Below are 26,116 nucleotides of genomic sequence, written 5' to 3'. Positions count from 1 at the left end.
GCCACCATTGCCGAGGCAGTTCTAACTACACCCATATAAACAGGACTGCAGGAAAGTTCACACGGCAGCTGGGCAGGCCACACAGCAGCTCAGCGCAGCCTCTGCAGACAGACAGTGACTAGGCTGCCTCCTTGCAGGGCAGGGCAGCCCTAAAAAAAAGTAGCAGCACAACGGAAACTTATAAATAAAGCCCTAACTCCCCGGGACGGAATACCTGGAAAATAAAAGGGGTTTATGAGTTCTGCTGTAGCAGACTTAAACGTACCTGCCCAGCAGCTTTGAATGAACAGAAGAGCTCACAGCTCAGCACTCGAGCTCCTATAAAGACAGAATGTCTCCTCGAACAGGTCCCTGACCCCCGTATATCCAAAGAGTCACCTTATAAAGGAGAGATCAGACTGACATCTGGCGGGTATCCTTCTGGGACAAAGATAGCAGAAGAAGAAACTGGTAGCAACCCTTACTGTTCTGCAGCTGCTGCAGGTGATCCCCAGGCAAGTAGGGCCTGGAGTGGACCTCAGCAGTCCTACAGCAAAGGGGCCAGACTGTTAGAAGGAAAACTAAGAAACAGAAAGAAATAACTTCATCATCAACAAAATGGACGTCTAATCAGAGACCCAATCTGAAAGGCAGCAATTACAAAGATGACAGGTGGATAAATCCACAAAGATGGGAAGAAACCAGCACCAAAAGGATGAAAACCCCTGAAACCAGAACGCCTCTCCTACTACAAGGGATCACAACTCCTCACCAGCAAGGGAACAAGACTGGATGGAGAATGAATGTGATGAAATGACAGAATCAGGCTTCAGAAGGTGGGTAATAAAAAACTTCCGTGAGCTAAAAGAACATGTTCTAATCCAATGCAAAGAAACTAAGAACCTTGAAAAAATATTTGATGAAATGCTAACGAGAATGAACAACTTAGAGAGGAATATAAGTGAATTGATGGAGCTGAAAAACACAACACGAGAACGTTGCGAAGCATGCAGAAATTTCAACAGCAGAATTGATCAAGCAGAAGAAAGGATATCAGAGGTTGAAGATCAACTAAATGAAATAAAACAAGAAGGGAAGATTAGAGAAAAAAGTGTAAAAAGGAATGAATGAAGTCTCCAAGAAATATGGGACTATGTGAAAAGACCTAATCTAGGTTTGATAGGTATACCTGAATGTGACGAAGTGAATGAATCCAAGCTGGAAAATACTCTTCAGGATATTATTCAGGAAAACTTCCCCAACCTAGCAAGGCAGGCCAATATTCAAGTCCAGGAAATACAGAGAACACCACAAAGATATTCCTCAAGAAGAGCAACCCCAAGGCACATAATCGTCAGATTCACCAGAGTTGAAATGAAGGAGAAAATGCTAAGGGCAGCCAGAGAGAAAGGTTGGGTTATCCGCAAAAGGAAGCCCATCAGACTCACAGCAGATCTCTTAGCAGAAACCCTACAAGCCAGAAGAGAGTGGGGGCCAATATTCAACATCGTTAAAGAAAAGAACTTTCAACCCAGAATTTCATATCCAGCCAAACTAAGCTTCATAATCCTTTGTGAACAAACAAGTACTCAGAGATTTCATCACCACCAGGGCCACTTTACAAGAGCTCCTGAAAGAGGCACTAAACATAGAAAGGAACAACCAGTACCAGTCACTCCAAAAACATACCAAATGGTAAAGAGCATCAACACAATGAAGAATCTGCATCAACCAATGGGCAAAACAGCCAGTTAGCATCAAAATGGCAGTATCAAATTCACACATAACAGTATTAACCCTAAATGTAAATGGACTAAATGCTCCAGTCGAAATACACAGACTGGCAAATTGGATAAAAAGCCAAAACCCATCAGTGTGCTGTATCCAGGAAACCCATCTCACATGCAAGGACACACAAAGGCTCAAAATTAAGTGATGGAGGAAGATTTACCAAGCAAATGGAGAGCAAAAAAAAGCAGGAGGTGCAGTTCTTGTCTCTGACAAAATAGACTTTAAAGCAACAAAGATCAAAAGAGACAAAGACGGACATGACATAATGGTAAAAGTATCAATGCAACAAGCAGAGCTAATGATCCTAAATATATACGAACCCAATAAAGGAGCACCCAGATACCTAAAGCAAGTTCTTGATGACTTACAAAGAGACTTAGACTCCCACAGAATAATAGTGGGAGACTTTAACACCCCATTGTCAATATTAGACAGATTGACCAGACAGAAAATTAACAAGGATATCCAGGACTAGAACTCAGACCTGGACCAAGCAAACCTAATAGACATTTACAGAACTCCTCAGCAAATGCAAAAGAACGGATATCATAACAAGCAGTCTCTCGGACCACAGTGCAATCGAATTAGAACTCAGAATTCGGAAACTAACTCAGAACCACACAGCTTCATGGAAACTGAACAACTGACTCTTGAATGTTGCCTGGATAAACAGTGAAATGAAGGCAAAAATACAGATGTTATTTGAAACCAATGAGAATGAAGACACAACATACCAGAATCTCTGGGACACATTTAAAGCAGTTTCTAGAGGAAAATATACATCAGTAAGTGCACACATGAGAAGAAACAAGAGATATAAAAGTGACACTGTATCGTCAAAATGGAAAGAGCTAGAGGAGCAAGATCAAAAAACTCAAACCCTAGCAGAAGACAAGAAATAACTAAGATCAGAGCTGAACTCAAGGAGATAGAGACATGAAAAACCCTTCAAAAAATCAATAAATCCAGCAGCTGGTTTTTCGAAAATATCAACAAAATAGACAGACCACTAGCCAGATCAATAAAAAAGAGAGAATAACCAAATAGATGCAATAAAAAACGATAAAGGGGATATCACCAGAGATTCCACAGAAATTCAAACCATCATCAGAGACGATTACAAACAACTCTATGCACATAAACTAGTAAACCTGGAAGAAATGGATACATTTCTGGACACTTGCCTCCTCCCAAGCCTAAACCAGGAAAAAGTCGAAAGCCTGAATAGACCAATAACAAGGTCTGAAGTCGAGGCAGCAATTAAGAGCCTACCACCCAAAAAAAGTCCAGGTCCAGATGGGTTCACAGCCAAATTCTACCACACAGACAAAGAGGAGCTGGTACCATTCCTTCTGAAACTATTCCAAATAATCCAAAAAGAGGGAATCCTTCCCAAGTCATTTTATGAGACCAACATCATCCTGATACCAAAACCCGGCAGAAACTCAACAAAAAAAGAAAACTTCAGGCCAATATCCATGATGAACATAGATGCAAAAATCTTCAATTAAATACAGGCAAGTCGATTGCAACAGCACATCAAAAAGCTTATCCACCATGATCAAGTAGGATTCATTCTGGGGATGCAAGGCTGGTTCAACATATGCAGGTCAATAATCATAATTCACCACATAAACAGAACCAAAGACAAAAACCACATGATTATCTCAATTGATGCAGAGAAGGCCTTCGACAAAATTCATCAGCTCTTTATGCTAAAAACCCTCAATAAACTAGGTATTGATGGAACGTATCTCAAAATAATAAAAGCTGTTTATGACAAACCAACAGCCAATATCATACTGAATGGGCAAAAACTGGAAGCATTACCTTTGAAATCTGGCACTAGACAAGGATGCCCTCTCTCACCACTCCTATTCAATATAGTACTGGAAGTTCTAGCCAGAGCAATCAGGCAAGAAAAAGAAATAAAGGGTATTCAAATAGGAAAGGAGGAAGTCCAATTGTTTCTATTTGCAGAGGATATGATTTTATCTCTAGAAGACCCCGTCGTCTCAGCCCAAAATCTCCTGAAACTGATAAGCAACTTCAGCAAAGTCTCAGGATACAAAATGAATGTGAGAAAATCACAAGCATTCCTATACACCAATAACAGACTTATAGAGAGCCAAATCAAGAATGAACTGCTATTCATAATTGCTACAAAGAGAATAAAATACCTAGGAATACAACTAACAAGAAACGTAAAGGACCTCTTCAAGGTGAACTACAAACCACTGCTCAAAGAAATAAGAGAGGACACAAACAGATGGAGAAACATTCCATGTTCATGGTTAGGAAGAATCAATATCGTGAAAACGGCCATACTGCCCAAAGTAATTTACAGATTCAACGCTAACCCCATCAAGCTACCAATAACCTTCTTCACAGAACTGGAAAAAACCACCTTAAACTTCTTATGGAACCAAAAGAGAGCCTGCATAACCAAGTCAATTCTAACCAAAAAGAAGAAAGTGGGAGGCATCACACTACTGGACCTCAAACTATATTACAAGGCTACAGTAATCAAAACAGCATGGTACTGGTACCAAAACAGAGATACAGACCAATGGAACAGAACAGAGACCTCGGAGACAACACAGCATATCTACAACCATCCGATCTTTGAAAAACCAGACAAAAACAAGCAATCGGGAAAGGATTCCCTGTTTAATAAATGGTGTTGGGAACTGGCTAGCCATGTGCAGAAAACAGAAACTGTACCCCTTCCTGACATCTTACACTAAAATTAACTCCAGATGGATTAAAGAGTTAAATGTAATACCTAACACCATAAAAACCCTAGAAGAAAATCAAGGCAAAACCATTCAGGACATAGGCGTAGGCAAGTACTTCATGACCAAAACACCAAAAGCATTGGCAACAAAAATCAAAATAGACAGATGGGACCTAATCAAACTCTACAGCTTCTGCACGGCAAAAGAAACAGTCATTAGAGTGAATCGGCAGTCAAGAGAATGGGAAAAAAATTTTGCAGTTTGCCCATCTGACAAAGGGCTGATATCCAGAATTTACATAAAACTAAAAGAGATTTACAAGAAAAAAACAAAAAAGCCCATTCAAATGTGGGCATAGGATATGAACAGACACTTTACAAAAGAAGACCTACATGAGGCCAACAAACATATGAAAAAATGCTCATCATCACTGGTCATTAGAAAAATGCAAATCAAAATTACATTGAGATACCATCTCACACCAGTTAGAATGGCGATCATTAAAAAATCTGGAGACAACAGATGATGGAGAGGATGTGGAGAAATAGGAACACTTTTACACTGTTGGTGGGAGTGTAAATTAGTTCAACCACTGTGGAAAACAGTGTGGCGATTCCTCAAGGACCTAGAAATAGAAATTCCATTTGACCCAGCAATCCCATTACTGGGCATATATCCAAAGGATTATAAATCGTTCTACTATAAGGACACATGCACACGAATGTTCATTGCAGCACAGTTTACAATAGCAAAGACCTGGAACCAACCCAAATGCCCATTGATGATAGACTGGACAGGAAAAATGTGGCACATATACACCATGGAATATTATGCAGCCATTAAAAAAGAGGAGTTCGTGTCCTTTGTAGGGACATGGATGAACCTGGAAACCATCATTCTCAGCAAACTGACACAAGAACACAAAACCAAACACCACATGTTCTCACTCATAGGAGGGTGTTGAACAAGGAGAACGCATGGACACAGGAAGGGGAGCACTATACACGGGGGTCTGTTGCAGGGGACTGTGGGGGACAGCGGTGGGGGGAGTTGGGGAGGGATAGCATGGGGAGAAATGCCAGATATGGGTGAGGGGGAGGGAGGCAGCAAATCACACTGCCATGAATGCACCTATGCAACAACTTTGCATGTTTTTCACATGTACCCCAAAACCTAAAATGCAATTAAAAAAAAAAAATAAAAAAATAAAAGAAAAAAAAAAGAAAAAGAAAAGAGAGAATATTTAAATAAATACAATCAGAAACTATAAGGTGACATTACCACTGACCCCACAGAAGTACAAACAACCATCAAAAAATATTATAAACACTTCTATGCACAACTAGAAAATATAGAAGAAATGATAAATTCCTGGACACATACACCCACCCAAGTCTGATCCAGGAAGAAATTGAATTCCTGAACAGACCAATAATAAGCTTTGAAATGGAGGCAGTAATAAATTGCCTATCAACCAATAAAAGCCCAAGACCAGATGGATTCACAGCTGAATTGTACCCAATGTGTAAAGAAGAACTGATGTCATTCCTACTGAAACTATTTCAAAAAATTGAGGAGAATGGACTTCTCCTTAACTCATTCTATGAGGCCAGCATCTTGATACCAAAACCTGTCAGTAATACAACAAAAAAGGAAAACTTCAGGCCAATATTCTGGATGAACATCAATGTAAAAATCCTCATCAAAGTACCAGCAAACTGAATTCAACTGCACATTGAAAAGCTTATTTATCACAATCAAGTATGCTTTATTACTGGGATGCAAGTTTGGTTCAACATATGCAAATCAATAAATATCATTCATCACATAAACAGAACTAAAGACAAAAACCACATAATTATCTCAATACATGGAGAAAAGACTTTCAATACAATTCAAAATTCCTTCTTGTTAAAAGTTCTCAGCAAACAAGATTTTGAAGGAACATACTTCAAAATGAGAGTCATGTATGACATACAGGCAACATCATACTGAGTGGGCAAAAGCTGGAAGATTTCCCGTGAGAAATGGCACAAGAAAATGATTTCCTCTTTCACCACTCCTATTTTACACAGTATTGGAAATGCTAGCCAGGGCAATCAGGCAAGAGAATAAAATAAAAGCATCCAAATAGAAAGCAAGGTAGTCAATCTATGTCTATTTTTAGATAAGATGATTCTATATCTAAAAAAAAACCGTAGTCTCAGCCCAAAAGCTTTTTCAGGTGATAACTTCAGTGAAGTCTCAGCATACAAAATAAATGTGCAAAAATCCTTAGCATTTCTATACACTAGCAACAGTCAAACCAAGAGCCAAATCAGGAACTAACTCCCATTCACAATGTCCACAAAAAGAAGAAAACTCTTAGAAATACAGCTAACTAGGGAGGTGTAAGGTCTCTACAAGGGGAACAACAAACTACTGTCCAGATGAATCAGAGATGACACAAACAAATGGAAAATCATTTCATGCTCACAAACAGGAAGAATCTATATCAATAAAATGGCTATACTGGCCAAAGTAATTTATATATTCAATGCTATTGCTATTAAACTATTATTGATATTCTTCACAAAACTAGAAAAATATTTTGAAATTTATATAAAACCAAAAGAGAGCCTGAATAGCCATGGGAATCCTAACAAAAAGAACAAAGCTAACCACATTACACTACCCAACTTCAAACTATACTACAAGGCTACAGTATCCAAAACAGCATGGTACTGTCAGAAGAACAGACACATAGACCAAGGGAACGGTATAAAGAACCCAGAATTAAAACCACACACCTACAACCATCTGATCTTTAACAAACCTGACAACAGTAAGCAATGTGGTAAAGCTTCCCTATTCAATAAATGGTTCTGGGATAACTTGTGCAATACACAGAAGATTAAACCTGGACTCCTTCCTTACACACATATAAAAATTAACTCAAGATGAATTAAAGACTTAAATGTAAAACCCAAAACTATAAAAATCTTAGAAGACAACCTAGGTAATCCCATTCAGAATATAGGCAAGGGCAAAGATTTCATGACAATGATATAAAAAACAATTGCAACAAAAGCAAAAATTGACAAGTGAGACCTAATTAAACTAAGGAGTTTCTGCACAGCAAAAGAAACTCTCAACTAAGTAAACAGATAACCTACAGAATGGGAGAAAAATTTTACGTATTATGTGTTCAACCAAAGTCTAATATCCATCTTCTGTAAGAAAATTAAATTTGCAAGAAAAAAATTAAAAAGTAGGCAAAGGACATAAACAGGCACTTTTCAAAAGAAGGCATATATGAGTTCAATAGTCATATAAAATAATGCTCAACATCACTGATCATTAGAGAAATGAAAATCAAAACCACAATGAGATACCATCTTACACCAGTCACAATGGCTATTATTAATAAGTCAAAAAATAACTGTAAGGAAAATGCCTGTGCTTCAGTCAGGAGTAAGCTGAGGCAGACATCCAGTACAGCATGACATAGCAGGCTTGGAGCACACATGCACAATCTCGTGCACAGTGTAACATTTCTGCAGCCATTTGACGTAACCTGTTTGTGTGAGCTCATATCTGGCTTTGAGCCACTGTTGCCTGTGAGAAATATAACTTGGAGACAGAGAGAAAAAGTAAGACATATGCCACCTGTCAACAGTCCCTCGAGTGTTCTTTCAGTTACCTGCCACCCATCCATCAACTTCCTGCAGACCCCAGCTCAGGTTGGAACCTGATAATTGGCATAGTTGGCAGGATCCCAAGGATGGGCATAGTCAAAACATTTGCGATGGTGGACGGATCCCCAGTGAGCATGGAGAAGGTGCTGCAGCAGCTGGAAGCACAGAGCACCGAGAAAGAGCAGAAATTTGCCAGCAGAGTTGGATGGGCATTTTTGACTGCACTACAGAAAGTGCATGCTCAAGTCCTGCCACAACCCCAATCGGTTACTTTACCCATCAATACTGCTTGTCAGGTGGGCATACAGAGATAACTGAGACTATTAAAGTTAGAGGAGGTGCAGATAGTTCGTGGCACCCACAGCCCCTACAATTCTCTGGTATGGGTAGTCAGGAAGGCTGATAGAACTTCACAGATGATGGTGGATATACATATGTATTGTGTATGTGGCCTATTACGAGCTCCCCGTGACTTTGGCATGGATACAGGACTCAAAGGAACCATGAGGACCTGAGAAGCTGTGGTACCATCGCCCAGGGCAGAAGCCCTTGGTGGCTGCATTATAATCTAGAGACGAACTGTTGGGCTGCATCTTGCCTGAGGGGCATGATTTACCCTTGTTTGTACCTGTGCCTATTTTGTTGTTTTGACCATAGGTTGATATGCTGCAACAGAATTGTGGAATGGGCCTACACCTATGCTGAGGTGACCAGTGTTTTCAACTGTTGGATCTGTACCACCCTTCCAGCAGCTGCTGCAGATGCCTTGCCCTGGCACATACACCCAGCTTCCGTGGAATACTGGATGCGTTTAGAGACTTGAGATCCCATGGTTGACATTTGGAATGACATGGCAGGCTTTGAATAGAGGGTGCCACAAAATCCATGGCTTGCCTGTCCCCTGGCTAACCCATAGCATCTATGATGGATGGGGCTGGTTAGTGGGAGTACACATGGTTCCCCTATTACAGGTACCACGATGTATAGAAGAACATTTGGGTAATGTCACCATAGGGTGGTTACCTGCCATGGCTTGCACAAATATAACATATGGCACCACACCAAATTTGTGGTGGAATAGCTCTTATCAAGGCTGGGCCCCAATGGACTTTGTGAACCCTGGAATTTACGGGTCTGTGGAGACATAAGATGGTCATTTTTGCCAGCAAACTGGACTGGCCGCTGTACCTGGGGATGGCCTTATGTGCTTTCCACTGATATTCCCACATTGCCTAGATGCCCACATAACTGGGAGGCACTATGTTTCCCTTTTTTGAAAGTGTGATGAGCCCCCTGGTGGCTCTACTCTTTAGCATTAACCATCCCTGGAACAGGTGTCATAACTGTAGAAATTCAAGTTACGGCCCTTGCGGAGCACACCACTTAAGCCTTGAATTATACACTATTTGACCTCCTTCTGTTGACAGATGAGGTTGATCAAACCAGGAAAGTGGTACTGCAGAACCAGATGGCTCTAGACATATTAACTGCTCCCAAAGGTGGCACCTGTGCCCTTTTGGGAACAAATGTTGTACTTTCATCCCTGACAATCGATAAAACATAACAGCAGCTTTGCAAGGAGTTCCCCAGGAAATCAAAGAAGTTGACAGCCTTACTGATGACCCCCTACACACATGGTGGGTGTCTCTGCGCTCTGGCCTATGCTGGACCCTAATAATTATGGACAACATAGTAGGAATATTAGTAATGAGTTGTTGCTCCCTGTATTGCTACTGTGGCCTCTGGGACTAGGGTTCCACTCTGTGGGCACGTTTCCCCACTATGAGAACTCCCTCGGCCTAGGGAATGAAGTGTATGGAAAATGGCTGTGCTTCAGTCAAGAGTAGGCCAAGGCAGACATCCAGTACAGCATGACACAGTAGGTTTGGAGTGCAGGTACACAATCCAGTGCACTGTGTATTACATTTATGCAGCCATTTGATGTAACCTGTTTGTGTGAACTTGATTTAAGCCACTGTTGTCTGTGAGAAATATAACTGCACTGCTGACTCTGTAGGAGAGAGAGAGAAGAATAAAGCCATGTCCTACCTGTCTGAACTGCCCTCAAGTGTTCTTTCAGCTATCCATCACCCATCCACCAACCCTCCTCGAACCCTGGCTCTGGTTTTAACCTGACAATAACTGATGTTGGTGAGGTTGTTGGAAAAATGGAATGCTTATGCACTGTTGGTGGGAGGATAAATTAGTTCAAGAATTGTGGAAGACAGTTTGGTGATTTTTTTGAAGACCTAGAGGCAGAAATACCATTCAATCCAGCAACTCCATTACTGGGTATATACTCAAAGAAATATAAATCGTTCTATTATAAAGACTGATGCAGCTGACTGTTGCACAATAGCTAAGACATGGAATCAACCTAAATGCCTATCAATGACAGTCTGTATAAAGAAAGTGTGGGACATATATAACATGAGATGCTTTGCAGCTATAAATAAGAATAAGACTGTCTGGGCATGTTGGCTAATGCCTGTAATCCCAGCACTTTGTGAGGCTGAGGCGGGCAGACTATCTGAGATCAGTAGTTCAAGACCAGCCTTGCCAACATGGTGAAAACACGTCTCTACAAAAATACAAAAATTAGCAGGGCATGGTGGTGGGTGCCTGTAATCCCAAGTACTTGGGAGGCTGAGGCGGGAGAATCACTTGAACCCAGGAGGTGGAGATTGTAGTGAGCTGAGATTGTGCCACTGCACTCCAGCCTGAGTGACAGAGCAAGACACCATCAAAAATAAAATAAAAAAAGGAATAAAATCATGTCCTTTGCAGAAACATGGATAGAACTGGAGGTCATTATCCTTAGCAAACTAATGCAGGAACACAAAACCAAATATTATATGTCCTCATTTATAGATGGTAGCTAAATGATGAGAACTCATGGACACATACAGGGGAAAAACACACACTGGGGCCTATCAGAGGGAAAAGAGTGGGAGGAGGGAGAAAATCAGATAAAAATGACTAATGGGTACTAGGCTTAATCCCTGGGTGATGAAATAATCTGTACAACAAACCCTCACGACACAAGTTTACCCATATAACAAACCTGTACGTGTACCCCTGAACTTAAAAGTTAAATAAAAAGAAATACTCATGGATAAAGTTAACAAAATATGTATAAGACATTTACAGTGAAATCTATAAAACATTGCTGAAAGAAACTAAGACAGCCAAATAATTGAGGGTTTATGTGTGCATGTAAATATGTATATATCATATTCCTAATTGGAAAATCCCAGTTTGAAAAAAATGTCAGCTCTCCCAAAATTGGTCTATAGATTCAATGGAATCCTAATAAAAATCTAAGCAGATCTTTTTTTCTGTAGTCTGCTTAAAACATTTACATGGATATGCTAACAATCTGAAATATCAAAAAACAGTCTTTTTTTTTGGGAGAAGGATACAAAGTCTTGCTCTGTTGCCAGGCTGCAGTGCAGTGGTGCGATCTAAGCTCACTGCAACCTCTGCCTCCCGGGTTCAAGCAATTCTGCTCCCTCAGCCTCCCAAGTAGCTGGGACTACAGGCAAGCGCTACCATGCCCAGCTAATTTTTGAATTTTTTTTTTTTAGCAGAGATGGGGTTTCACCATGTTGGCCAGGATGGTCTCGATCTTTTGACCTCATGATCCGTCCACCTTGGCCTCCCAAAGTGCTGGGATTACAGGCCTGAGCCACCGCACTAGTCCACAAAAAACAGTCTTTAATAGAAGAAACAAAATGACTGGGCTTTCACTTTTTTCACCTCTTGATTTTAATTAAGAAAACTTACCATCAAGTAAAAAAATCCAATTAGAAAATGAACAGAAGACATGAATAAATTTTTCACCAAAATGAATATATCTATGTCATATATGCTTATGAAACTATTAGCTACTAGGGAAATTCAAATTTAAACTATGATGACCTATCACTCCACAACTATCAGAATGGTTAAAATAAAAAATATATATATAGTGACAGTAAGAAATGCTGCTGAGCATGCAGAGAAACTGGATGACATATATTGCTGGTGGCATAAAATGGCGTAGCCACTTTAAAAGACCTTTTTGAAGCTTCAAAACAAACAAACAAACAAACCCAAAAAAACTAAAAATGCATTTACCATATGACCAAGCAATTGCACTCTTAGGTATTTATCTTAGAGAAATTAATACTGATGTTCACACAAAAAGTTATACATGAATGTTTACAGAAGCTTTATTCCTAATAGCCAAAAGACGTAAAAGAATAAAAACCTTACAGATATCCTTCAATAGTGAAAAGGTTAGACAAACTATGGCACATCCATGTAATGGAATAGTAGCTAACAATGAAAAATAAATTATTATTGATATACATACAACCTGGATGAATCTCCAGTGATTGTGCAGAGTGAAATAAACAAACCCCAATTGGTTACAATACTGCATGATTTGTTTTATATGACATTCCTAAAATGAAATCATAGAAGTGCAGAACAGATTGGTGGTAGGCATGGGATATCTAGGGGATTGAGCATGGGTGTGGATATAACAGGACAACATGAGAGATCCTTTTTGTAAAGAAAATGTTCTGTATTAACTCCAGTATTCTCATTATTACATTGTACTAATTTGGAGGATGTTACCATTGGGGGAAAATGAGTAAAGGGCACCTGGAATCTCTGTATTATTTCTTACAGCTTCATGTAAATCTATAATTATCTCAAAATAAAAAGTTTAATTAAAAATAACGTATGCAAAATAAGTTTATTAAGTTTATCACTTATTAATTCACCTATTTTGTTACACTTATTAAAACACACCCACTTTTGCCTACTTTAACCACAAGTTTATAGTTATTAAGATGTACATTTGTTTTTGTATTAGGTAATATTTAGGAAAGGGTAACAAGAAAAAATTTGTTTTACATAGTTGTATATGTGCATGTGTGGATCCTCAGGTAAAAGTTAATATTTTCATTATGAGTATATGCATTTTTATGTGTTTTTAAACTTTTATTTTAGGTTCAGTGGTACATGCGTAGGTTTGATATATAGGTAAATTGCATGCCACGAGGTTTGGTGTGCAGATTGTTTTGCCATCCAGGTAATATGAATGGAACAAGTCAGCGAATTTTTTTTTCCTCAGTCTCCTCTCTCCCTCCACCTTTAAGTAGGCTGTGGTGCCTGCTTTTTTCCTTCTTTGTAACCATATGTCCTCATTGTTTAGCTCCCGCTCATAAGTGAGAACACACAGTATTTGATTTTCTGTTCCTGTGATAGTTTACTTAGGATAAGGGCCTCTAGCTCGATCCATGTTTCTGCAAAGGACATTATCTCATTCCTGTTTATGGCTGTGTCATATTCCATTGTGTATATGTACCACATTTTTGTTATCCAGTCTACCATTGATGGGCATTTCGGTTGATTACATGTCTTTGCTTTTGTGAATAGGGTTGTAAAGAACATACACATGCATGTGTCTTTATGGTAGAACAATTTATATTCCTTTGGGTGTGTACCCAATAATGAGATTGCCTGGTCAAATGGTAATTCTTCTTTCTGACTTTGAGAAATTGACAAAATGCCTTCCACAATAGTTGAACTAATTTATACTGCCAATAGCAATGTATAAGCTTTCCCTTTTCTCTACAACCTCACTGGCATATGTTATTTTTTGACATTTTAATAATAGCCATTCTGACTACGTGAGATGGTATCTCATCATGGTTTTGATTTACATTTCTCTGATGATTAGTGACGATGAGCATGTTTTCTTATTTTTTGGCCACTTGTATGTCTTCTTTTGAGAAGTGTCTGTTTAGATCTCTTGCTAACTTTTTAATGGGGTTATTTGTTTATTGCTTATTGATTTAAGTTCCTTATAAATTGTGGATATTAGATCTTTGTTGGATGTTTGTGAATATTTTCTCCCATTCTGTACGTTGTTTGTTTACTCTGTTGCTGGTTTCATTCTTCTGTGTGGGTTGATGTTCCTTCAACTGTGGTATAATTTGAATATAGTCATGTCCACACACGACTCTTCTCTCTCAGCACAGCTGCACACTAGCTGCTTCCAGTTAGCCAACTTGGTCCCCTTCTTGGTATGTTTATTGATATGGGGGTGTATTTTCATACGCATGTGTATTTGTGTGTATCTATGTGGGTTGCAGTAGGTTGAGTACTTTGCACATCTCTGTGAGAGGACATAGACTGTCAGGAGTTACCAAACAAATTATTATGGCTCTATTCATTCATCTATGAGTTAAATCAACATTATTTGAGCATCTACTCTGTTCTAGGCTCTGGTGGCATAGAGAATACTAAGACAGAGTCCTTTCCTTAAGAAATTTCCATACTTTTGGGGAGGGGAATATTTAACTACATTGCAGTGTATTGAGTGTGATGATAGGGTAAAATATGTTGTGGTGTAGAAAATATAAAGAAAGTGTATCTAATAAGACTAGGGTTCCAGTAGTCAGAAAAAGCTTCCTAAAAGTTGATGTCTGAGTTAAATCTTTAGATTAGAATAGTTCTGTATGTTTCAGAAAGGCAGAAACAGGGAAGCTGAAAGTGGAAGCCAGATATAGGACTCTTATACAGTATATGCAATTTAGTGTAGGGTCTTCAAGGTATAGAGAATGTGCAAGCACCTCTGGGAGTAGACAGGTGATACACTGAAGTGAGGAAAATACTAGAACTTTAAAAAAACTCTATCCTTCAATTTATTTATTTCTCTGTATTCTACAATGTACATTTTATATGAGCCTAGTAGCATAATCTTAATATTTGTGTTAGCACAGTACAATATAGTGAAAAATTAGTAAATAAAAATAAAAAGCAGTTGCAATTTGGAGACCACTGTTTTAGGGAATTTCAAGTAGTTTGATATAGTCAGAACAAGGTTTTATTTTATTATTATTATTATTATTATTTGTGTGTGTGTGTGTGTGTGTGTGTGTGTATGAAGAAATGGCAGGAGGTAAATCCAAGAGAACCAGCAGTCATCATGCCTTCAATCACCATGGCTCCATGCTAGAATCTATTTGCACAGCAGAAAAATTTCTGGAAAATAAAATCACAAAAGAGGGACAATATAGGTGAATTGTTAATTGACAGTTGATAAAATACACTAAAGATACAGGGAATGTAATCACAAAGGTAAAGTTTCATAGACTTGTTTGCATAAACATTTAAAATGTCTTTGTTCAAACATAACTTTTAATGATAGAAAATCAACATATAAGGCATATACTAGCAAAGTTAAAACACTTCCTATATTAAAAACTCAAAAAAATTAGCTTTAAAAAAGATAAAAACTCCCAAAATACGTAAACTATTATGAATTAATAAAAATAGAAATTTTAACAAGCCTTAAAAGCTCAAAAGTCAATTGAAAAATGTATGGTAGACATGAATAGGCAATATACAATTAAAACAGATATAAATGGCCTGTAAGCATATCAAAAATTGTTCATTATTACTCTAAATCAAATAAATATAAAAACAATGAGGATCACTTTTTTACCTATAAAACTGGTAAAGAGGATAAAACCTAGTTTCATGAGGGTGTGAAAGACAAGCCAAATACATACAACATGAATAGGGGCATAAATTACTTTACCAGAAAAAAATAAAATTGAATTTTAGTGAGTGATTTTGAAAGAGGGCAGATTGAACGCAGCATAGTACCAGTTGGGCAAGTAGTACATAATAATAGCAGTGAAAATAATAACAGTAGCAATGATAATGGAGAGCAGAAAACAGGTTGCAGACATAGTAGGGATATAAGTTCTATAGTGTTAACTGAGAGGTTTAGGAAGAAGTCAAGGATAACTGCTGAGAATCCACCTTTGATTTTTTTTTTTTTTTTTGAGATGCAGTCTCACTCTGTCACCCAGGCTGGAGTGCAGTGGCATGATCTCGGCTCACTGCAACCTCTGCCACCTAGGTTCAAGCAATTCTCCTGCCTCAGCCTCCCGAGTAGCTGGGATTACAGGCGCCTGCCATCGTGCCCGGCTAATTTTTGTATTTTTGTAGAGATGGGGTTTCATCATCTTGGCCAGGCTGGTCTTGAACTTCTGACCATGTAATCCACCCGCCTCGGCCTCCCAAATTGCTGGGATTACAGGCATGAGCCACCACACCCAGCCTACCTTTGATTTTTAAATAGATGATGATTTACATAAATGTTCACTGACTTTAATAGGGAGATTGTGCGCACACACACACACACAGAGTTATCACATAATATTTCACTTTTGTTTTTTCCCTTTTGGGACAAAAGGCGATTTATCTTGTGTCTTTCCTTTATACTCAGGAAAATGGACAGCGTCCATTTCCTTGCCCAGTGCAAATGAATATAAAGCACTATGATGTACTAGAAAAGCACTGTCAAAAGCTTTTCATACATATTTTGGTAATGGCATAAAGGCAGACAATTACATCAATGGAACAGAATGCAGCACAGATAAAAACTCTTGCATACATGGTCAAATGAAGAGTTATTTTTACACCATTTATTGCAGCATTATTCGCAAAAGCCAATAGGTGAAAGCAACCCAAATTTCCCTCACGAAATGAATGAATAAATGTGATTTGGAATATAAAAATAATAGAATAAGGCCAGGCGTAGTGGCTCATGCCTGTCATTGCAGCACTTTGGGAGGCCAGGACAGGAGGATTACCTGAGGTCAGGAGCTCAAGACCAGCCTGGCCAACATGGCAAAACCCCATATCTATTAAAAATACAATAATTAGCTGGACATGGCAGTGGGTGCCTATAATTCCAGCTACCCAGAAGGCTGAGGCAGAAGAATTGCTTGAACCTGGGAGATGAAGGTTGCAGTGAGCCAAGATGGTGCCACTGCACTCTAGCCTGGGAAACAGAATGAGACTCTATCTCAAAACAAAACAAAACAAAAAACAAAAACAAAAAATACCACCACCAACAAAAATGGAATATTACTCAGCAATTACAAAGCAGGAAATTTAACATCTATTTTAAAGATAAACCTTAATGGTCTTATGATAAGTGTAATAAGTCCATCACAAAAAGTATGAATCCACTTATATGAGTTATCTAAAGTAGTTACACTTTTAAAAAGAGAAAATAGAATGGTATATGTAAAGGGCCAGTCAATGGGGAAAACAGGTAGTTGATTTATGCATAGTGTGCATTCATTTTGCAAGTTAAAAATTTTCTAGTGATATATTGACAACAATGTCAATATACTTAATATGATCTATTAGTATATAATTAAAATATTTATGATTAAAAAACCTGAAACTTTACATGCATATGTGATTTAATTTTCATAACACCACCTGGAAGCTGTTATTCTACTTTACAGATGAGAAAATCCAGCCAGGGACATTAAGTGATTTGTACAAGGTCAAAAACATAATGAGTGCTGGATCTAGGATTTGGATTCAGGTCTGTCGGGTCAGTGCCCAATCAGCGAGCATTCTTTGTACCTCAGATTCACATATTGGTCATTTACAACTTAGATAAAGTAAACTTAGAGAGAAAGATTTTCATTTTGACAAAACTTTTTCTGGTAAAGAAGGTTCACTCAGCTACAGATTTTGCTCAGAACTGTAATGGAGCCTAGATTATGACAACCTACTTTATCAACTTTATTTACTGGATCTGCTAGATGTGCCTGTCATGATTAACCTGCTTTCTGCCAGGTGCTTGAATTAGGCCAGAAGTGTTGTGATGACACATTCAGTATCCACCTAAGTCTTGCAGGTGAAAAAACAGTGCCCTGGATGACTCTGCCATTTCACCTACCCAAGGCCTTAAATGCTAAGGTCGAATCCCTATCTTCAACATTCGTTATTTCATAATCTCATATCTTTAACCTACAAACCTGTATTGACTTCACATCAAGCCCTATGTTAGGCTCTGGCAATACAAAGAGGAATTAGAATGGCCCTGTTCTTCAATGAATTCATATCTAGATGGGGCATAGATACGAAAACCTAGCACATAATAGAGGGTTGTAAGTGCTATGATTTTGTTAATCTATTGAGTGCAAGATTACAAAAGAGTGGCATCACACCCAGTTGGAAGTTCAGGGAAGACTTGCTGCAGAAGGTGGTACTTGTCCTGAACTAGATGGAGAGGTTGAGAAAGCAGATGCAAGAATATAGAGGGAAGAGAGAATTTTCAGATAGTTATTTGTCAGGAGCTTAGCATATGAGGGATGGAAGGTGTTAGGGATGAAACATAGAGTTTTTTAGACACCAGTCATGAGACTTGAATGCCAGACAAAGTAGATGGGTCTTGAACCTGAGGAAAATTGAGGATTATTGCAGAGTTATTGGCAGGGGAGTAACATTGTCAGATTTGTATATTACAAAGAACACTCTATAAACAAAGGCAGGGTGATCAGATAGATTATTTGTAGAAGTTCACGTAAACATCAGTGAGATTTGAACCAGACTGAGTTGAGAGGGAAAGGCATTAGCTGGACTTGGTGATTATTCATGAGAGTGAAACAAATGTAAGAATCTGAGATGATTCTAGATTTTTGGCATGGCTCACTGGGTGGATGAAAATGCCGTTTGTAAACCTGTAGGAGCAGCAGATTGTTGAGAAAAGGATGAGTTTTGGACATGTCGAGTTTGAAAGATCTGTAAGACATTCACATGAAGGTGTCAAAAAGGCATTTCAGTGTCCAGTTTAGGAGAGAGATGGGCTGGAGATTTGATATTCATCAGTACTACCTGTTAGTGATCTTATAAGCATTAAATAATATCCATATGGAAAAAAATATTTATGCTTGCCATTTAGTTGTTTATTAAGCATACTGAATATTTGCATACAAAGGTATATGTACAACACTTTTTTCACAAGTACAGCTGAAATATAACAACTACCACTTATATTACTAAAACTACCACCACTTATACTATTTACCATAAATTGTGTTAAATGTTTTTATTTATTATACAGTGTTTATGGTAACCCTTTGATGTAGGAGTAATTATTTCCATTTTTTTCATACGAGTAAACTAACTGTGAGACATAGTGTAAATTGGCCAGGGCTACACAGTAGCTGAACTGGGGAATTCCAAGAACAGTGTTTTTTTTTTTTTATGACTCACTTTCTGTCTTGGGTTACACCAGCACTAACAACAGGTAGTATTGCATACAGGCAGCTGCTGGGAAGTCTCCGTCCCCATCTCTGGCTAGAAGCCCTGCAGGTGATGATAAACAAGCTCCTGTGGAATTGTGGGTAGATACTGGACTTGTAAACTAAAGGCTTCACAAGCACCTCTTTGCTTAGTCTTTTTCTCCTCCTTTCCCCAGGGTGCACGGAACCCTCAAGCACTAGGACCGTGTGGAATCCAGGCTGCGATGGCACCTTCATTCACTGCCCGCATTCAGTGGTTTCTCTTGCGTGCGCTAGGCTTTCTCATAGGCCTAGTAGGCCGAGCAGCTTTAGTCTTAAAGGGCCCCAAGTTTGCCTCAAAGACCCCCCGGCCGGTGACTGAACCATTGCTTCTGCTTTCGGGAATGCAGCTGGCCAAGCTGATCCGACAGAGAAAGGTGAGAGTGCAATTCAGAAGAGGCTGGAGGAACAGGTCTTTTAGCTGGATCCAGGAAGCTTTTGGTGGCTGTTGTGGTTTCCTTTCCATCCTCCACTAAGGCGACTTGACTTAGGAGAGGTATTTACTGGAGATAAAGGGAGACTTCTGGGTGTTGTAGTACGTTTATTTTTATCAAGGACATTTACTGTGGGCATGGGTTGGACTATTTTGGCACCCTCATAGTCCTTCCTATCCATTTGTCCTATTTGTGCATAATTATTGTGTGTTGGGTAAAGCAGGTGTGCGTTTCAAACTGATTCTCAGCCATCTCAATCGGTCTCTCTCTTTCTCTCCTTCTCCCTTTCTCTCTCTCTCTCTTCCTCCTCTCACAGGCCCCAGATCTACCTGCTGCTTACCATTTAACCAATTCTTTTAAAAATTTACTTAAAATAAAAGTAGTACTTGGTCTAGGATAGTAAAAGCTGTGTCTACCATATATTTGGAGCATGGCATATGTGAAATACTATGCCTGGGTACTTAAACATATTCTATTTCACAGATACAGTTATATAGGTAATATTCATATTTTATGCATAAGGAAACTGAAGTAAAATGAAACCGAAGCAAAACATATACACAAAAATTATTGAAAATTCTTAATTAGAAAATTTAAGCAGCTAATTCGTTCTTTCTAGAGTTGTGCAGGCAGGACTATTCATCTCTGTCACATGAATGATTGGTTACCTAGAGATCTTGGGCTACAGTTTAGTATTCTTTATTTATACTCCGCTTGTTTTTATCTCTCTGCTGTTTCATTTGTTTTTGTCATTGCTTTATTTCCAGAATCTACAATACTACTTAACAAAGAATAGGCATGCAGTAAATGCTTTATGAGTATCTCAGTATGTATTCCTGAATGCATGAATTAATAATGTTTGTATTACATTCTGGTTACCTTTCAAAGACATATCCTGTCTTCTTGCTGTTCCCCCTCCCCAGCCTCTACTCACTCATGCATGTTTTTCTAACAGTTAGGGAGGCAATGGGATGTAGTCAGTTGGTGCAAAAGTGATTGTGATTTTTGCCATTAAAAGTAATGGCAAAATTACTTAATCACTGAAGCACATTACATTAAAAGTAATGGCAAAAATCACAATCACTTTTGCACCAACTTAATAGTAGAAAGATAATAGATTTCAAATTTTGGACTGTCTGTCCATTGCTGTGTGACCTTGTGCCACGACAATTGCAGATAATACAAAGCATGCACCTGGCACATAGGACATTGTGTATCATAATGATTAGAAGAATGGACTCTAGAGCCAAACTGCCTGGGTTCAGAAATCCTTGCTCTCCTACAGTCTAGCTCTGTGATCTTAGAAACATTGCTTAACTTTTTGTGCCTCTGATATCCTTTAAGAAAACTTGATTTGATAATAGAATCTACCTTTTAGAGTTGAGATGAATTAAATGAATTCATATACATAAAACTTATAGAACATTGCCTAGCATAGTAGTCCTATATAAATCTTTACTATTACTATTATCAGGTTTTTGGTAATTAGCCATTTTCATTCATGTTTGCCCATGAGAAGAGATAATCTAGATATAGTTTATCTAGATTTATAAAAATATTCTGAAGGGGAGAAGTGGAGTGGATACAAAGCCTTATTTATCCTTTAGTTTCTGTCTTTCATATACACAGAAATATTGTTACTGCAAAACAACTAAATTTAACAAAGACCTACTATGTGCCACTTGATAAGGCAAATATTTTACTTAGATTTTTGTGAATGGAATCTTCATAATGACATTTTGATGTGTCTGTAATTATCATCATCTTACAGAATAGGAAAATAAAGTTTAGAGCTTTCTGATAGCTTGTCCAATGACACACAGCTACAAAGTTGTAGAGCCACGTGAATCTTACACAATTTTTGTTGGCACTTTATGGAAGAGTAATGCTTCTTGATAATGAACTCTGATTGAACAGTCAGTTTCCTATGAATCAGTGTCTACTATCTTTATGCTTGCTTTTGTGTCCCTATATGAGTACTTTTCTACTGTTCAGAATTCAGGCTACCTTTATGTCATCTGAACTGCCACAGCCTCGGTTGGTATCCAAGATTGGGCCTTTACAAAAAAACATCAACTTACGTCCACCACCATACATAGCCTGTTCATTGTTTTTGCACATTTGGATATTTGATTTTGTTGATGATTCCAAAGTCGATGAGGTTTTGAAACCATAAGTCCCACTCACAAATCATCTAATTACATATATATGAGGATATCCTCATTCATATGTTATTTGTAAAAGTGCTAGTAAAGACAAATCAGAGTCCTGATTAAATATGCTACAATATGTCTATATATTTGATAGTATGCATCAAGCTAAAGAATGAAGTGGCTCTTTATGTACAAGATATGGAATGAGTTCCAAGACATATTTTAAATGAATAAAACAAAATACAGAATACTTTGTATGATATGCTACATCTGTATGAAATAATAATGTCTTTTGTTTCTATGTTTCTATACCTATCTAGTATATTTTTATATATCATCTGCTTATTTGTATGTCTCTGGGTAGGGTCCAGCCCTACAGTGTCCTCTGAGCCCCTCTCTACTGGAGATGAGAAACTGTGGAAATAAAAGACACAAGACACTGAGAAAGAGAAAACAGAGTTTGGGCCCAGGGGTCCACTGCCAACCAAAGCGCAGAGTCCGGCAGTGGCCCGAGTGCCTGGACAGTCTTACTTTTATTTAGTACAAAGCATGGGACCTGGTAGGTAGGGTGAGGCAATCGTAGTCAGTGACGGGGTCAGGTAAATCACATCTCTTGGAGATAGGGGCCCAGGTCTTTCAAGTAGCTGAGGTGAGGAGAAAACCTAATGCATCAGCACTTTTTTCATACTTGTCAAGAAAGAACAGTTACATTAAGATTTATGTTACTATTACTGATTTTATCTTTTAAGAAAGGGAGGGACCAGGTGCAGAAGTGGAACATGAAAGTAGACATAGAACTTGACCACTGAAGCACAGCATCACATAGAGACAGTTAAACCCCCGGATGTCTGCAGGCCTACCTAACAGCCATCAGGCCTACCACAAGAGCTTGGAGAAGCGGAGTTTTCTCCTAACACGCCTGGGGGAAGGAGACATCTTGGCCATTTTGGACATCTCCTTCCATAGCTGGATAAACAGCAAGCACTTTCCCAGCGCTGGCACTCCCACATAGCCGAGATGCCCTCCAGCAGGCACCCTTATGCAGGCGTGACAGAGGGCTTAGAGCATCTTGACTTAGGATCACTTTGTTCACAATATCACCTCACCTCCATGCTTCATAACTGGATAATCATTAGTAAACTTAAAAGGTTATATTAAGTATATATATTATATGTGAATAACTATGTGATTATATATGGTTATATATATATATATACACATATGTATATATGTATGAATAACTATGTAACTGTATCTATAATTCTTTTCTAGTTCTGTATTCATATGGGAACAGGCTGAGGCTTCAGACCCTTGCCTCGGCACTTGTGGGGTCTCCCACGGGATCTCCCACACACATCTCTGGAAAGATGTACAAAAACTAATAACAGTAGTTTACTCTGGGGAGGGGAATACGGGGGAAATGTTAGGAGACAAGAGTGGAAAGAGACTTCATTGCATGACCTTTTTTACTTTCAGACTTTTGAAACGTGTGCTCAGGTTGCCTATTTATAATAAATATAATCAATACTTTAGAAAATTAGAAAAATATATTTTTAGTTTTTAGATAGGTAATAAAAAATCACTAGTTCTTCCTTTAGTCCAGCCATACAGAGGAATATGATGCAGTGGTAGAAATACAAGATACTGAACGGTGAATATAATATGAATCCTTTTGTGTGAAGGAGGAAGAAAGAGAGAGAGCTGAAGAGATAGGAAAAGGGAGTAAAGGAGTGAGGGAGGGAAAGAGAGTGAGAAGCTTTCACTTTTCTTTTTTTTAAATTGCATTTTAGGTTTTGGGGTACATGTGAAGAACATGCAAAATTGTAGCATAGGTACACACATGGCAGTGTGATTTGCTGCCTTCCTCCCCTTCACCTATGTCTGGCATTACTCCCCATGCTATCTCTCCCCAACTCCCCACCCCCTGCTGTCCCTCCCCTATTTCCCCTCAACAGACCCCAGTGTGTGATGCTCCCCTCCTGGTGTCCATGTGTTCTCATTGTTCAACACCCACCTATGAGTGAGGACATGCGGTGTTTGATTTTCTGTTCTTGTGTCAGTTTGCATTTGTACTTTTCTGTAGTGAGTGGAATTTCTAACCATGTACCTAGTCTTCATTTCTCTTATGACAGCAAGGTTCATTTGGAAAAAGCAAATACAAATATCCAGGCTCAGCTATATGACCTTGGGTAAGTCACTTAACCTCCCTGAGTGAGCCTCAGTGACTTCATCTGTAAAATGGGGATAATATTACATGTGTTGCAAGGAAGATTTCATGACATAACAGGTATGAAGTTCTTGGCATATATTTAGCAAATGGCAATTATGGTAATGTTAACTTCTACCTCTAATGCCTGTATATTTTATTTTATTTTTGTCACATTCTACATGTTACAGACTCAATTAAGGTAGCAGTGGCAGTTGAAGATAATTTGGGGTTGTATATGTTGATGGAGTGGCCAGGCACTAGACATCAGCTTAACAATCCAGGCTCTTAATTCTAGAGCTGTGTGTACACTAGACTATTGAGTTATGGTGGCTGAAATCTCTGTCTGTGCATGCATTTAAAATTTACTGAAAACCTACTAGATGCATAATTCTCAAGGACAAGTAGAGTTAACCCAAAAGAAAAAGTACATATAGCTTTCTTTTTAATTCTATAAATCTCCCCTGTATCTATGCTTATATCTCTTTTTTTTTCATTCTTAATACTAACCAATTTTCTGCACACACTCTTTCTCCATCATGCTTGTTGCAGTTTATCTGTTTGATAGGTATTTAAAAGTTAGTTTATCCTTTTATACTTGTTTTGTTGTTACTGTTCCTATTTTATTTCTGAGCCATTAAATTTTATCTTAATTTGTTCTTCTTTAAAAAAATTGCTTTTATTTTTCTATTATTGTAAATTGAATACTTTATATGTCATCTTACTTTTATTTTTATAAGTAAAAGCATATTAGGACCGTTTTACTCATATTCAATAGATTTAATAAGAAATGTTCCTTTCTGTGAATTTCTGGATAATTTACCATTTTAGTTTTGTTTACCTCTTAGACCCATTGGTCATATGGAAGAATGTTTTTGAGATAGTTAAGCCTTCCAAATATCATCTTTGAATTTTGGTTTTCTAGTACTCCTAGATTATGATAATTTTTCAAACTGACCAAGAAATTCTATAAAGCCTTTTGGGCTTTAAGATTTTCTTTGTTTGACATGATTATTTTTTGTTCATGATTGATGAATAAAGAGCATATTCTTGATGGAGGAAAAATTCTCCCTCACTATGCATTTGAGCACGTTGGTTGTATTATTAAATTCTTGAATATATCATTACTTTTTACTCCTTGATCTGTCAGTCCCTGAGATAGCTATATTGTCTGCTACTATACTTACACGTCTGGTTAACTTCTCTTTGTATTTGTAGTATAAGCCTCATGTATTTGCCTGCCTTATTAATACAGAAACGCGTATGACTGTCATGGCATTCTCATATATCATTCCATTTTATGTTTTAGTTTTAAAATTTGCTTTCTCTGATATTAGTAATACCACCTCTGCTTTCTTGTTGTTTGTTTTCACCTAGTATATCTTTGCCTAACTCTTTGTTTTCAATCTTTAATTGTCTTTTTGTTCCAGATAAATTTCTTAACATTTTTTAAAACTAAATTTAATGTCTTTGCCCTCTGACAGGGGAATTCAGTCCTTCACACTTTTAATGCAATTGATTTAATCCTTTTCACTTGATGTAATGTTTATAATTTATCATACTTGCATTCTCTTTTCCTTTCCTTTTCTTTTCTGTATTGATATGATTTCTTTTTAATTATTTTTCTCTCCTCTTTACTTGGGGGTTCTGTTTTGCTTTGCAATTTTCGTTTTTTTTTATTGTACTTTAAGTTCTAGGGTACATGTGCAGATCTTGCAAGATTGTTGCATAGGTACACACATGCCATGGTGGTTTGCTGCCTAGGCAATACCATTCAGGAAATAGGCATAGGTAAGGACTTCATGACTAAAACACCAAAAGCAATGGCAACAAAAGCCAAAATAGACAAATGGGATCTAATTAAACTTAAGAGCTTCTGCACAGCAAAAGAAACAAGCATTAGAGTGAATCGGCAACCAACAGAATTGGAAAAAATTTTGCAATTTGCCCATCTGACAAAGGGCTAATATCCAGAATCT

The 26,116-nt window shown here is 38.1% G+C and overlaps 1 protein-coding gene across 6 annotated transcripts in view; it reads left to right on the top strand.

Annotated features, from left to right (window-relative positions):
- Positions 1-26,116, top strand: part of FAAH2 (fatty acid amide hydrolase 2) — a 395,527-nt gene that overhangs the window by 95,300 nt on the left and 274,111 nt on the right. For 3 of the 6 annotated variants that reach the window (XM_012440368.2, XM_064364307.1, XM_064364309.1), the window contains exon 1: positions 19,411-19,721. In XM_012440368.2, the coding sequence (XP_012295791.1) occupies positions 19,530-19,721 (192 nt within the window). In that variant the 5' untranslated portion in view covers positions 19,411-19,529. Of the gene's footprint in view, positions 1-19,380; positions 19,722-24,099; positions 24,121-26,116 lie in introns of those variants that run through there. The other 3 variants (XM_064364306.1, XM_064364308.1, XM_012440371.2) reach the window with 3 other exon arrangements.

This window comes from Aotus nancymaae, unplaced genomic scaffold (genome assembly GCF_030222135.1).
Source record: "Aotus nancymaae isolate 86718 unplaced genomic scaffold, 86718_ANA_hifiasm-v0.15.2.pri h1tg000058l, whole genome shotgun sequence".
NCBI lineage: Eukaryota > Metazoa > Chordata > Mammalia > Primates > Aotidae > Aotus > Aotus nancymaae.
The sequence above is the reverse complement of the archived record's forward strand: the minus strand, read 5'-3'. Positions and strand labels throughout refer to the sequence as shown.